Source organism: Sceloporus occidentalis, unplaced genomic scaffold (genome assembly GCF_023333645.1).
Source record: "Sceloporus occidentalis isolate IW3139 unplaced genomic scaffold, rSceOcc1.0.p SCAF_21, whole genome shotgun sequence".
In the NCBI taxonomy this organism is placed as follows: Eukaryota; Metazoa; Chordata; class Lepidosauria; order Squamata; family Phrynosomatidae; genus Sceloporus; species Sceloporus occidentalis.
Window position 1 is genome coordinate 8,591,631 of NW_028317001.1, and position 13,876 is coordinate 8,605,506.

Below are 13,876 nucleotides of genomic sequence, written 5' to 3' on the forward strand. Positions count from 1 at the left end.
TTTTTAATCAGACTGTTCCCTGCCCTCAGGCTTACAATCTAAAAGACACGAAACAAAAGGAGAAGGGAATGGTGGAGGGAAAGGGGATGAGGTCCAGTGGTTCTTCGCTCCCTCTGAGGCCTGGACCAAGGCAGATGGATTGGAGGGGGGGCTCTTCCTTCTTCCAAGCTAGCCCTGATGGAGCTGGACCTGCCTAGCGAACTCCCTCTCAGGCTGGCAGATGGCAGTTATGGAGGGCGGAGTCTCCTTCCTTCAGGCTAGCCCAGATGGAGCTGGACCTGCTTGGTGAACACCCTCTCAGGCCGGCAGATGGCAGTTATAGAGGGTGGAGTCTCCTTCCTTCAGGCTAGCCCAGATGGAGCTGGACCTGCCTGGTGAACTCCCTCTCAGGCAGAAGGATGGCAGTTATGGAGGGTGGAGTCTCCTTCCTTCAGGCTAGCCCTGATGGAGACGGACCTGCCTGGTGAACTCCCTCTCAGGCCGGCGGATGGCAGTTATGGAGGGCGGAGTCTCCTTCCTTCAGGCTAGCCCTGATGGAGCTGGACCTGCCTGGTGAACTCCCTCTCAGGCCTGTGGATGGCAGTTATAGAGGGCGGAGTCTCCTTCCTTCAGGCTAGCCCTGATGGAGCTGGACCTGCCTGGTGAACTCCCTCTCAGGCTGGCGGATGACAGATTTAGACACTATACTTCCATTGTTGCAGCCCAAAATCGCTTGTTTGCAAGAATGACAAGGGGATACTTGTCAAAGGCCTTACTGAAATCAAGACATACTATATCCACAGCATTCCCTTCATCTACCAGGATCATCTATGGAGATTAGATTTGTCTGGCATGATACCCACCTCTGCATCGGCCCAAAGGAGATATATGTGACCTGCGTATGTCACCAGCAGGATGCTGTTCTCTGTGTCTGAGCGCTGTAGGGTTTCTTGCCAAACCAAGCCTAACCTTGGTCCCTTTTCTCAGGACCTTCATCTCGGCCTCCTTGTACACGGCTTTGGGCCCTCTCTTTCTGGACGTGACCCAAGTGCAGGACGACCAGGCCCCCCCCCCCCCCCCCCGCAGACCTGATGGCCGACACAGAGGCCAAGCGGAGGGAGTTGGGCTCCAAGAGGAAGAGGCTGCCAAGGTACAACAGCTCTTTGGTGAGTCACTATCCTATTAGCTTCGTCTGGATCGCTGATGGGCCAATTTATGAAAGGAATGAAATACAATACTATCCGAGTTTGGCAGACACAGTCCTGGTTAATCCTCTGTCACCCCATTATTTGGGAGGCTTTTAAAATGTCCTGGTTTCTCTCTCATCCTCCCACTTTCCCCCTTCTTCAGCTGACTCCAATTTCTGCATAATGAATGCCAAGGAGTTTGCACCCCATCAACTCAAAAGTGGGGAGAGGAGAAGAAAGAAGGGGGCAGGGACATGTCCTTGCTAGAAGTCTGAGGCAAAAGCAAAGTGCTGTGCCCTTCCCCGCTTGTGTGATCTTCCTCATAAACAACTTTGACCATCTTCACCACTTTCTGGCATTGCTTGTCCACATGTGTCTTGTTCTTTCCATCTGTGAAATGTTGGGGGATATGGGGAAATGTCTCTGGATCTAAATTGGGGGTGGCCCCATGGCCCTCAAGCCCACAGTGCTCCCCAAAACTGCTTTTTAGAAATGACATTTGCCTCTGAAATTTGGCAACAAATGGCTAAATGCACTATAATGTTTGGAGGCTAAATGTACTATATGTGTTGGAATAGACAGTATCCTAATCCATCATCAATATCCCAGCCATGGTCAAAATTATATTGTTGATTATATTGTATATTACATTGAAAGAATTTGAGACAAACTGGGTCTAAAAGGCAGTAGCTTTTCTCTTACTAACAGAATTAAAAGTTTATTTCCTGGACAAAATTCTGAGGTGATCAAATAATTTTTGGGATTTGCTCCTCCCTCCCCTTTTATTAGTCGTTCTCTGGATGAGGGCTATTTTTTATTGTAGGTGACCTTTGCGGATGTGGTGGTATATTTCACTGAGGAGGAATGGAAACTGTTGACAAAGAAGCAAAGACTTATGTACAATGATGTGATGATGGAGAATTACGATAATGTGGCCTCTGTGGGTAAGGAAGGTGAATTCATTGCCCTTACTATGAAGACTGAGGGCCCTTTCATTCTACATTATCATGGCACTATGATTCCACTTTAGATCTGGAATAGACCACAAGGACCATCTGGTTCAACCCCTTGCCATGCAGGAAACACATTGAAAGCATCCCTGACAGATGGCCACCCAGCCTTTGTTTAAAGGCATTTACAGACCTTCAAAGAAGGAGAACTTTAACAATTAATAATAATAATAATAACAACAACAACAACGAGATGCCACCATGCTCTGAGGGGGTATATTCCACTATGGCATAGCTCTTACTTTCAGGAAGTTCCTTCTAAAGTTTAGGTAGAACCTCTTTTCCTGTGGCTTCTGACCATTGTTCTATGTCCTTTGCTATAGAGTAGGGTTGCCATATTCTTCTTGGGCTAAACCAGGATGGGGTGGACGCTCCCCCTTCCCAGCCTCGCAACCAATCAGAGAAGCTATTGGGCGGAACTTCAGGTCGCAATGACCGCTGGGGCTTGTAATCACAGTGGGTTCCTATTGGAAACTACAAGCTTCAAGGGCCAGGAAGAAGGCCAAAATGGAGGAGGTTAGTGGGCTGGAGGACAAGGGCAGCAGGCTGGAGGACAGGAGGCCAAAACATGGGATTGTCCCACCTAAATCCGTGACATAGCAACCCTACTCTAGAGCAGCAGAAAGCAAGCTTGCTCCATCCTCAGTATCTCTTCAAATAGTTGAACAGGTCTAACATATCCACTCTTAACCTTCTCTTCTCCAGGCTAAACATTCCCAGCTCCCTAAACCACTCCTCATAGGGCTTGATGGTTTCCAGACCCTTCACCATTTTCATTGCTCTCCTTTGGATAGACTCCAGTTTCTCAACATTCTTTTTGAATTATGGTGACCAGAAGTGGACACAGTATTCCAAGTGAGGGCCTGACCAAAGCAGAATAGAGTTGCACTATTACTCCCCTGAATCTCTAACATAGAATCATAGAGTTGAAAGAAATTAGCTTAGCTGAAAGGAGATATATAGTTTGGTTGGGGCAAGAGTGACCTCGGGATTGAGCCCAACTACACCAGGCCTGGAAGCCCACAGAACTCCAAAGGCATTTGAAATAGGTTTTTATGTTTTATTTAGGTGAAAAGCAAAATACACACACACACACACACATAAGCATTCACACACACGCACAAGAACTAGATAACAGGTGGAAGTGGTGAAGAGATGTAAGACTTTCATAATGGTAATACTTTACCTAGGTGGATCTTGATTCCAATTGCTGAGTGTGTGAAATGGGAAGAGAAGTCAGGAGCTCCTGCGACAAATGGGTTTGGCGAGTGCATTGAGGTGCTTAGCCATGTAAACCGACTGTCTGTAATTGGACTGACGTCAAAGAACACACACACACACACACACACACTGGAATTGTTGCTTGAGGGCAACAAGGTTTAAATTGCTTTAGAATGTTTCCTGGGGGGAACAATGGTCTGAAACCAAATTGAATGCAATGGGAGCTTGGTGTAAATATCTCAGACAAAAAGGATTAGCACACTGGCTCTCAGTCCTTCTTGGCTGTGAATTCTGATCGCGTTCATGAGCCAATATAGAGCACAATCTGAGGGTAACGCTCCCAGATGCAGCTCAACAATAACATAGCAGAGTACGGAAGCAAATATCCAGATATAGATATTGGCAATGCACTGACCACTTTTCAAACTTAAAAGTAAGTCACAAACACAGTTGATTTCACTGAAATCTTTGGAAGTTCTCTATCTTGAGTTACAAATTAATACAAATATTTGCAAGCTCTCCTCTCCGACTTCCATGAACTTCACCATCTCTTGAACACACAACTCCAATCCAATCCACACCAATCCGCATGTGAGCTATATAATGTATTAGTTGTGACTCATATCCTGGTGCCAAACAGCATGAAGTGACCTCTGCAGTTAGCTTGCATCATGCCTTGGGCTCTGACTCAGCACTCTATGGCAGTCTCACAGAATATGATGCCACCTATCAATCAAAGTATTTTTGCACATGTTTCCTGGAATATTGTTTCAACAGTCCTTTGACTATCTGCTTCCACTGATTCCCTCAAGGCAGTCCCCATCCAGCCTCTTCTTTGCTAACTCTTATGAGTAAGGATACAATCATTCCATGGATTTAGAGGCATAAGCAACAGGGCCATGCTTGGGTTCCACACAGCAACTTCATTAATTAAATTTCAAATAAGGAGGGGTTAATGTGGGCTAAATCATGGGGTAACTCCCTCCTCTATTAAGTCTGATTTTCAGTCTTAACTGTCATTGTCCTTTTTTACAGAAGAATATTTTAGTCATGAGAGAGTCCACACAGCAAAGAAGTCACATAAATGCCAGGATTGTGGAAAATGTTTTTCCTCGAAGTCACACCTAGTGACACATCAGAGAGTCCACACAGGAGAGAAGCCATACAAATGCCAGCATTGTGGGAAATGTTTTTCCCGGAAGTCAAGCCTCCTGATACATCAGAGAGTCCACACAGGAGAGAAGCCATATAAATGCCAGCATTGTGGGAAATGTTTTTCTTTGAAGTCAGACCTAGTGAGACATCAGAGAGTCCACACGGGAGAGAAGCCATACAAATGCCAGCATTGTGGGAAATGTTTTTCTTTGAAGTCAGACCTAGTGAGACATCAGAGAGTCCACACAAGAGAGAAGCCATATAAATGCCAGCATTGTGGGAAATGTTTTTCCCGGAAGTCAAGCCTCCTGATACATCAGAGAGTCCACACAGGAGAGAAGCCATATAAATGCCAGCATTGTGGGAAATGTTTTTCTTTGAAGGGATACTTAATGACACATCAGAAAAGTCACACAGGAGAGAAGCCATACAAATGCCAGCATTGTGAGAAATGTTTTTCTCAGAAGTCGCACCTAGTAAGACATCAGAGAGTCCACACAGGAGAGAAGCCATACAAATCTCAGGAGTAAACTAACATTATTTTTGTCAATAAGGAATATAAAATACTTTAATTCAGTGTTGCTAAGAAAAGCCCTTGTGATTTTGTTTGTAAGGCTTGTCTGTCCATATGTCTCTTTGGGTTTTATAGTTGTATTTTATTAAGTTTAGAATTTAATTGCTAATAATATAGATAGTTGGTTTGGGTTGTAAATTTGGCTGGGGATTATGGGCCATGGCTGGGGATTATGGGTCATGGTATAGGTTAGCTAGGTTAGCTAGATGGGGGGCTGGGATTTGTTGCAGCTGTCTAGAATAGTTATGGCAATAATAGCTTTTGCAATGTTTGGGATGTTGGCTGAAGAAAATTGGAGGCTTGTATTAACAGAAAGGGGTCTAGTTTCTGGGGATGGCAAAGAGGGGCTTGTTTACTGTGGGGCATAGACTGTGGGAATTGGAGGTGGGGGCTAGGATTGGAAGAGGGTGGAGTTTTAAGTTTTGGGGTTTGAATGTATTGTTTGACTTGGAGTGGGCAGTTCTGGCTTAAAGACTGAATTTCTGACTATGTGTTCTCAATAAAGTTCTTTACTTTTTCAACACACTGGACTCTTTGATGCACAAAACTGACCCTTTATTCTCTCCTCAGCTCCATTCCCATCCGTAAGAACAGCAGAGGCAAACATACAGGATACACAGAGAGAGCTTTATTTCCAAAACAGAGCCTCCCTTTCCTGCCTTTCCCTCCTGAGTCCAGCTCTGCACCTTGGGCTCCATTGCAGTCTTCTCAAAGGAAGAAAAGAGGGAAGGAAGGGGAGGCTGCTGAATCCCCTTCCTTTCCCACAAAGGATGCCAGCGGAATAAGCAGCAGCAGCAGCAGCTAGGCCCTGGCAATCCCTGCGCATGCTGAGGAGGGGCCTTGAGGGGGATGTTGCGGTCGCCCAGGACCAAAAGCCTAGGCGACTCCAGCAGCAGCTCTGAGACCAGTTGTGTCAGCTTGGCTAAGGAGTCTGTTCCAGAACAGGGAGGATGGTAAACCAACAGATTCCCAAGACTTTCTCTAGTCTTTAAGCTGAGGTAAATACATTCGATGTGGTCAATCATACGGATAGGTATCCGGCTCAAGGCAAGATTGTCTTCATGGACCAAAGGCATTCCCCTTACCTTCTCATTGATGGAGAACCCAGCTGGTAAGGCCTGATCCCAGCTGGCTGAGCTATCATCACCAGCCAGGTCTCCGTGAAACAAGCCAGGTCAGCCTCTTGGTCCAGTAGGAGATCATGGACTATGTGTGTTTTATTTTTGACTGACCTGGCATTACACAAGAGCAGGGAAAGGTTCTGTGGTTGGTTTGGTATGCTCTCCAGCTCTTTTGGGAAAGCAGGGTGAATGGAAGGGGAGAGAGATATCTGTCAGGGTCCTAATCGCAGCCCCTCTTGCAACACAAAAGGCAGTACTTTGCAAAAGGAAGAGCTTGTATTGAAGAAGAAGTAATGGAAGTAACTTTTTTTGTCACAAATGAAAGAAAGTATAAAGATATCCAGTTTATAACCATATGAATCCACCCCACTCCATTTACCAGTAAACCAAATTAATTGGATAGCCCTTTCCCGCACAGTGTTCTCCCGCCCTTTTCTGCGCAGTGTCCTCCCATCCGGGATTCTGGCAGCTTTTCTTAAAGCAATTATGCTCTCATGTGCCTTTTCTCAACCACTGCACCTGTGGCCTTGGACAACAGAACTCAGCCACACAACAGTTTTCATTAACATTATGGCTTAACAATATATATAGCTATCTATAATACAAAACCCCATCAATCTCCACATAATATGGTACAATATGAAAATATAACAAGCACAAACCCATAGCAACATAATGCAATATAAAAAATACCAATAACTCTCTAGGTTCCCCCTCCTTTTACAGAGACCAGTCTTTTAAACTCAAGTCTCTGTTAGAAGGGTGATGCCCACACATTCCAATCCTAGCAAAGAAGCACATTCTTTAGCCATGATCTCTCTACCTCTTTCTAGTATCTTCTATTAAAGCAGATATTAAAACATATTATTTTAACCCACCATAAATCCCATCTATCTTAAGTCTAATCTACACTAAAACCTATAACCTTTATGGCATGAATCCCTAAATGAATAAATGCATGAATAAAAGGATTCATGACATATTGTGACTTCAGGCTGATGCTCCTTGCCTGCAACAATGAGATGGGACCATTTTGAATTTAGGCTAATGCTGCTTACCTGAAGGTTTGAGACGTGACCATTGCAACCTGAGGCTGATGCTCCTTGCCTGAAGGATTGAAACTGGCCCATTGTGATCTCAGCCTGAGTTTCCTTGTCTGAAGAATTGAGACATTACTATTGTGACTTCAGGGTAGTGCTCTTTACCTGAAAGATTTAAACTGGCCCATTGCAACCTCAGGCTGATGCTCCTTGCCTGAACAATTGAGATGGGAGAATTGTCACTTCAAACTGGTGGTGTGTCCCTGAAGGATTGAGAAAGGTCAGAACTTGTGTATAAGAGTTCTGTCATAAAGGGTAAAAATATTAGGGGTTGGTTATTAAAGTAGGAGTTACAGTTGTAGTTCTTAGTAGGCAGTGTAGAGTGATGGGTTATAGAAAGCACATAATGGAAAGTGATAGAAGGACAGATGGAGTGGCTTTTAGATGAAGGAGGGCGTTTGGAGAGGGGCTGGGGTTGCAGCTGTAGACGGGTTTTCAAGGAGGAGTGAAGCTGGCTATTGAACACCGCTCTTCAAGGTGAGGCTGTCTGGGAGAAGGGAAGGGAAGTATAGACAACCTTGGTATCTATGCAACCTCTGCTTGTGTTGTTTTAGCTTGGGAACTGGGGGCTGGGTTGAGTGAGTTAAGAAGGGAGCAAGTTCCTTTGGACTTCTGACTTTGCAGAAAGGTGTTAATGGATGTTTCTGCCTGGATTCATCAATAAAGCTTCTTTTGTTTCAAATGAGTTTTATTTTTTGAGCACAGGACTGACTCCAGATCTCACAGTTTGCAAAGTCTCACAGATTTACCTCCAGTGGAGACCCAGGAACAAGAAGAGTGGTTCTGGAGATCCCGATGGTGGAGGAGCAGGTGCCTTCTTCAGAGGAACTAGGAGCCAAGCCCAAGACTGGGAAACCTTATGAAGCTCACACCATCCAGGCCACCACTGGAGGATTTGGGTTTCCGGCCCCAGACTGGGGAAAGGAAGGCCGTCGGGAGGCAGAGTGACAGCCTGGGACCTGGCAGTGGGGGAGTCGCTTGATAGCCGCCCCAGCAAAGAAGAACCCCAGGTAGACGTTTATCGAATGGAGGAAGACATCAAGGAATTAAAAGACCTTATGAAGTGGATGGTGCCCAGGTTAAAGGTGCAGAGGAGGAAGATGTCAGAGGCGAACCGAGGGCATCTGATGCTCCTTGCCTGAAGCATTGAGACTGTCCCATTGTGACTTCAGTCTGATGCTCCTCACCTGAAGCATTGAGACTATTCCATGGTGATCTCAGGCTCTCATGGATGACTACGTTGGGGCACGTCCATGACATACAATGGACCAGTGAAACGATGTCCATGATATAGGAGTCAGTGTGGCCTTGTGGTTTGAGCATAGTGGAACTACAACTCTGGAGATCAGGGTTTGAATCCCAGCTCCAACATAGAAACTCACTGGGTGACTGGAGAAGTCACACTCTCTCAGCCTTAAGGGAAGGCAATGGGAAATATTTAATAGCAACATTTAAGTATTGCAATTGCTATGGTTGTTGTTACTGGGTTGTTGTTATTGCTGTCTATCTATACATTATGATTTTTATGTAGATTATTGGAAGAAAAAAATAGAACCATTAAAATCAATCAGACACATGAGTCCTACCCAGCCCTCCTCCTCTTGACATGTTTGGAGTGATGAAGGCTGGGGCCAGCCCTAGGACTCCAATCCTAGACCCATTTTCTGGAAATTAAGGGGATGTACAGGCCGCCCCTTTTAGCACCAGATCAGGGCCATGGCAAACACACTGCTTGTTGCAGCTCCTTTTTGCACTATAATAAGGCTACGCTGTGGCCCTGATGTGGCCTTTCCATAGTGCAAAAAGGAGCTCCTTTCTGCGCCAGGGAAAAAGTGCCATATCCACCAACATTGTGGCTTTTCTGCACTACTTTGGCACTGCGTCATCTGGATGTAGTGCCAGAGGACTAGCACTACGTCGCCTGTGATGTAGTGCAGTGTGCAGCGTCACACTGGCATAGGAGAAGAGTCAGGGAGTGCGCTCTGCAGACGCCATCTTTGCCCTCATGCCGGCTAAGGATGCTGGTCTCTATGCCCTCAAAGGCCCAGTGAACTGTCTTAGTCTTCCAGCATTCACAAGATTCTCTCTCTGAGGGTTTGGAGGTGAGACTGATAATAGTAATAATAATAATATCATCACTAGTTAATATCCTGCTTTCCAATGGATTTATTTTGAATTTTAAGGAAGGTTCAGGTTTGAATTGCTCTTAGCGCTGTTGAATTGTATTTTCAGTGGTCCGTGAAAGATTGCATAAATGTGTGCACATAAAAACACTTTGTATTTTCTGCAGGTGTGGAAAGAACCAAGATGGCTTCCAGAGGAAGGGAGAGAAGAGAAACAACCCTCAATTCCTCCTTTGTTGAAGAAATTGGAGGAAAGAAGACCTCCGGACAGGTTAGTGTCCAGACCTCCTTTTTTGTGGTGGAGCCATTGGGAATTTGACTGACTAGGATGCAATGGGGCTGTTATATACAATCCTCTGTCTTTCAGCAAAGGCTATTTTGTATTGCAGATTACCTTTTGAGATGTGGCAGTGTTCTTCACAGAGGAGGATTGGCCACTCTTGAGTCCAAAGCAGAAATTTCTGTACAACGAGGTGATGATAGAAACCTATGAAAATGTGTCCTCTGTGGGTAAGGACCCATTGCCCTTCCTATAGAATGGGGGCAAGTGCTCTAGAAAGCTACATTGCGTGGGACACTGGTTCCAGTTTAATTTTTATAGCAACATCCTGTGAAATCATGGAATTTGTAGTTTCTAGTTTCTAGAACTGCCCACTTTACACCGGTTCTTAAATCCCTCCACTGGCTGCCCATTAGTGTCTAGTCAAGATACAAGGTGTTGGTTGTAACCTTTAAAGCCCTACATGGCTTGGGTCCAGACTACTTGCAGGAGTGCCTTCTTCCACACAATCCTCCCTTCACTGGAAAAAGTCTCCTAAAGCCTAAGAAGACTAGATTGGCTTCAACAACCCAGAGGACCTTTTCTTCTGCCATTCCTAGGCTTTGGAATGACCTGCCAGAAGAGATCCATCACATCACCACCTTTGAAGCCTTTAAAAAGGCTGTTAAGATGGATCTCTTTTGGCAGGTCTTTCTAGAACACTGTCACCGACACTGTTATTGATACCGATCCCCCGGCTGCCCTGGATAGATAGAAGTTCTCCCCTCAGCCTCTCCACCCAATCTAGTCTTCACATGTCTTTAAAGAACAAAGGAGGTAGGAAGGAGAAAGATGTAGATGGTAATAATAAGAACAAAAATAAGAAAAAGTGTGATGTTTGTTTGAATTGTAATTTTATTGATTGTATGGTTGTTTATTCTGAAAATAAAAAGAATTTGAAGATTATTTACAGTTTGACCTCAGTATCTGCTGAGGTTTGGTTTCAGGACCCCACTTAGTAACCAAAATCCATGGATGTTCAAGTCCTATTACAAACAATGGGGTTGTAGTATGATGCGCCTTACATAAAATGGCAAAATCAGGGTTGGCTTTTTGGGGATGTATTGAGATGCAAAATCTGTGGATCCTGAGAGATGACTGTGAAATGTTAAAAAGCAGTTGAAATCATCCCATTAAGAGAAATGCAACCCATGTCATTGGACTCATGGAGAAGTGGTCAGATGGAACCAAGGAGAATGTGTTTCTTTGGTTGGTTTCCCTGGAAACAATTGGGAATCTTGGCCAAGGTGGAAGTTGAGTCAGTTGAGGCTGAGAGAAGGAGGAGAGACCTCAGGAGAAGAGCATTTCTCTGGGTTAATTTGCCTGTTTCCTATTTTATATTAGTGTTTTGAGTACTGTCTTTCTTACAGTGGAACCTACTCCTGCTTTGTGAAGGCATAACAAGTTGGACTGGTTGATCTCACCTGAAAGCATCCTTCTTATTCATTCATTCCTATTGTACATTCTTTGAACTGTATGGTTGTGTTACTTATTACATTTCATCCCACCTTTCTCCCATGGGTGGGTCTCAAGGTGGATTAGGATACAAAATAAAGATTGAACAAAGGCATTTTTTAAAAAGAACACATGTTAGTAAAATAAGGATACTGCTATTCCTTCGGTTGGAAGTTTGTTCTCCAAGATCTGCAAGGGATAATCTACAAATGTTAACCGGGAGGGAAAGAGGACATTGGAGGACAATGGCTTGGAGTTATATCACATAGACAGTAGTGAATGGAGACTTCCATGTTAGTGGGTTGGTGAATCTGCTCTGTCTTTTAGTCTGAGCTCTCTCTGGTGCTGACTCTATTTTGGAAATGGGCTCCAGCCCCATGGATGAAAACCTGGAGGAAATTCAATGCCCCAATAATATGGAAGTCACAGTCTGTCAAAGTTTACATGAACTGTGTGAAATGTGGTTTTCGTTTTGCTGTTGTCTGTCCTGAATTTTCCATCTCCACTAAATGAACCCAAGATCAAGCAAGAAGAGAGAAGGAGAAAACTGGGTCTCCTTCCACTTTCTCAACCCGATTTAGAAATGTATGAACCTCTTTCATGGCCATGCTTTTCACAGCTTTGCTCCTTAAAAAACACAAGGCTTGTAATCTTTCACAGAAGACATATTATTTGGGAGGCAGTTCAAGAAAAATCCTACCAGGAAGGTGCCCCAAATTTCTTTTCTAGGCATATAGGCTGGTGGGCTTTTTCATCCACAGTCATACGGTGGAGGTGGCCTATGACAAACCTCCTTTGAACACAGGCAAATGAAGAACTGCCTTCAACTTGACCACTAGCGATCCTGCTAAAAGTTTACATGATGAAGAGAGTTCTTCCTGATAGATCCTATGATGCTTCTCCTTAGTTTCACTTAATTTGCTCAGGTAAAATTGTATTTATTTGTTAGACTGTTCTTATACTTAAAACAAAAATCTTCTCCAGACAATGGTCTTGGAAAGAAGAAAGGTCTCTCCACAAAATTGTCTGGCCTTAAGATGAATGAGAAAGGCATAATGTTAAATGAAGAAGAGACAGCGATCGTGACCCAGAGTCCAAAGCAGAAATTTTCTGACCCAGAGGAAGGCATCCAAGTGAGTCTGGGACACTTTTATGCAATAGGTTCTTGGCCTTAGGAGAAAAGCCGCAATATGGAAAAGGGGCACCACCTCCTCTTTCTACTCTTTGCTCAAATGGACAGGTTTTCTCTGACCTACGGAGTCAAAGCAGCCCATTTGGATGTTGAATGCGGATTGGAGGATGACTCACATTTGCCGCTGGGATCTTACTGGCATGGCTACAGGAACATGGATCTCATAGAATAAGAAGACGACCTGGAACTAACTGACAAGGAACAGAAGAAGCTCATGCACTTTCCATGGTGTTTTAGAGTTGGGCAGCGTGTTCACATCTGGCTGTCTTGGAAAGAGAGTTAATTATTCCTTCCCACTGAGAATTTATCCTTAAAGTAATGGAGGTCAGAGCAGGGGAGCATTAAATCTGCCTCAAACTTTTTACTGAACTCTCTTCCCCCCAATAAATTCAATGCCTTGGACAGTCAAGATTAAAACCAACATGGATTCACTGTCCCACTAAGTTGGAAACGACTAAGGGGGTTAGACACAGTGGGATGCAGACCTTTGTCTCTAGTGAGAGCCGTTCGATGAATTTTACGAGGCAAGTCAAGTTTATTTACATACCCCCTTTCTAATGGGAAAAAAGTATATAAAGTGAATTCCTTGCCATGATAAACACAGATTTAGGCTACAGATACAAGGGAATATTTGATTATACAACATTTTTGTTGGAGATTTGGGATATTTGCATTGCATATGTAAACAAAACTAGACACATTTCCTGTTAAACTTCCTGCATCTATTTGTAGAAAGGTACACAAGCCGAAATGATTTGTCTTGCTGGGATTTGCTGTTTTAGTTGATTTGGAGATAGTTATACAAACTCATTTTTTTTGTTTGTTGTATCATTACCTTTACGTAACTGTTACTTCTCATTGTTATTAATACAGAATGACAGGGAGAAAAACTGTGCAATCACAGATCATGCGTTGTGGAGTTCCTATTACAATGGAACAACCATTAATACCATAATGACCATGTGAATCAGATGTGTCACCTACAAGCTGCTCGCAGAAAACAATGTTCACATCACGTTCAAAATCACGCCTTCCAACCCTTGCTTGCCTTGCTCTGGTAGGGGACTTTTAAAAAACATGTGGGATATTCTTTTCTTTTTGTGTATTTTCCCATCCAAAGATCCTGGAAGTTGAGAGAGACAAAACGCCACAGGAGGAGCATCTCCAAACCCAGCGTGACTACTACTGAATTTGGTCAAGAAAAAGAAGCAGGAAAACGAGCGCTTGAAAGAGAAAAGCTCACAGGTGCCACAAGATCTCTTTGCAAATTTAAAGAAGAATGATTTAAGTCAGGTAAACCTATATTCTAAAAATATGGCAAATTAAAATAGAAGAGCCGACAGCCTTTGAAAACAATTTGAAACCAAACACATGCACAAATATGGATTAAATCCAAAGGCACCGGGAAGCAAAAAGCCAAGTTTTATTTGGCATTCAATG

General features: G+C 44.0%; 1 protein-coding gene across 1 annotated transcript; it reads left to right on the forward strand.

Annotated features, from left to right (window-relative positions):
- The first annotated feature begins 1,035 nt into the window (after positions 1 to 1,035).
- LOC149301544 (uncharacterized) lies at positions 1,036 to 13,625 on the forward strand. The gene is made up of 4 exons (XM_089484313.1): positions 1,036 to 1,145; positions 1,990 to 2,110; positions 4,433 to 4,776; positions 13,557 to 13,625. The coding sequence occupies exons 1-4, from the start codon at positions 1,071 to 1,073 to the stop codon at positions 13,623 to 13,625; spliced, it is 609 nt and encodes a 202-aa protein (XP_089340439.1). The 5' UTR covers positions 1,036 to 1,070.
- The last annotated feature ends 251 nt before the right edge of the window (positions 13,626 to 13,876 follow it).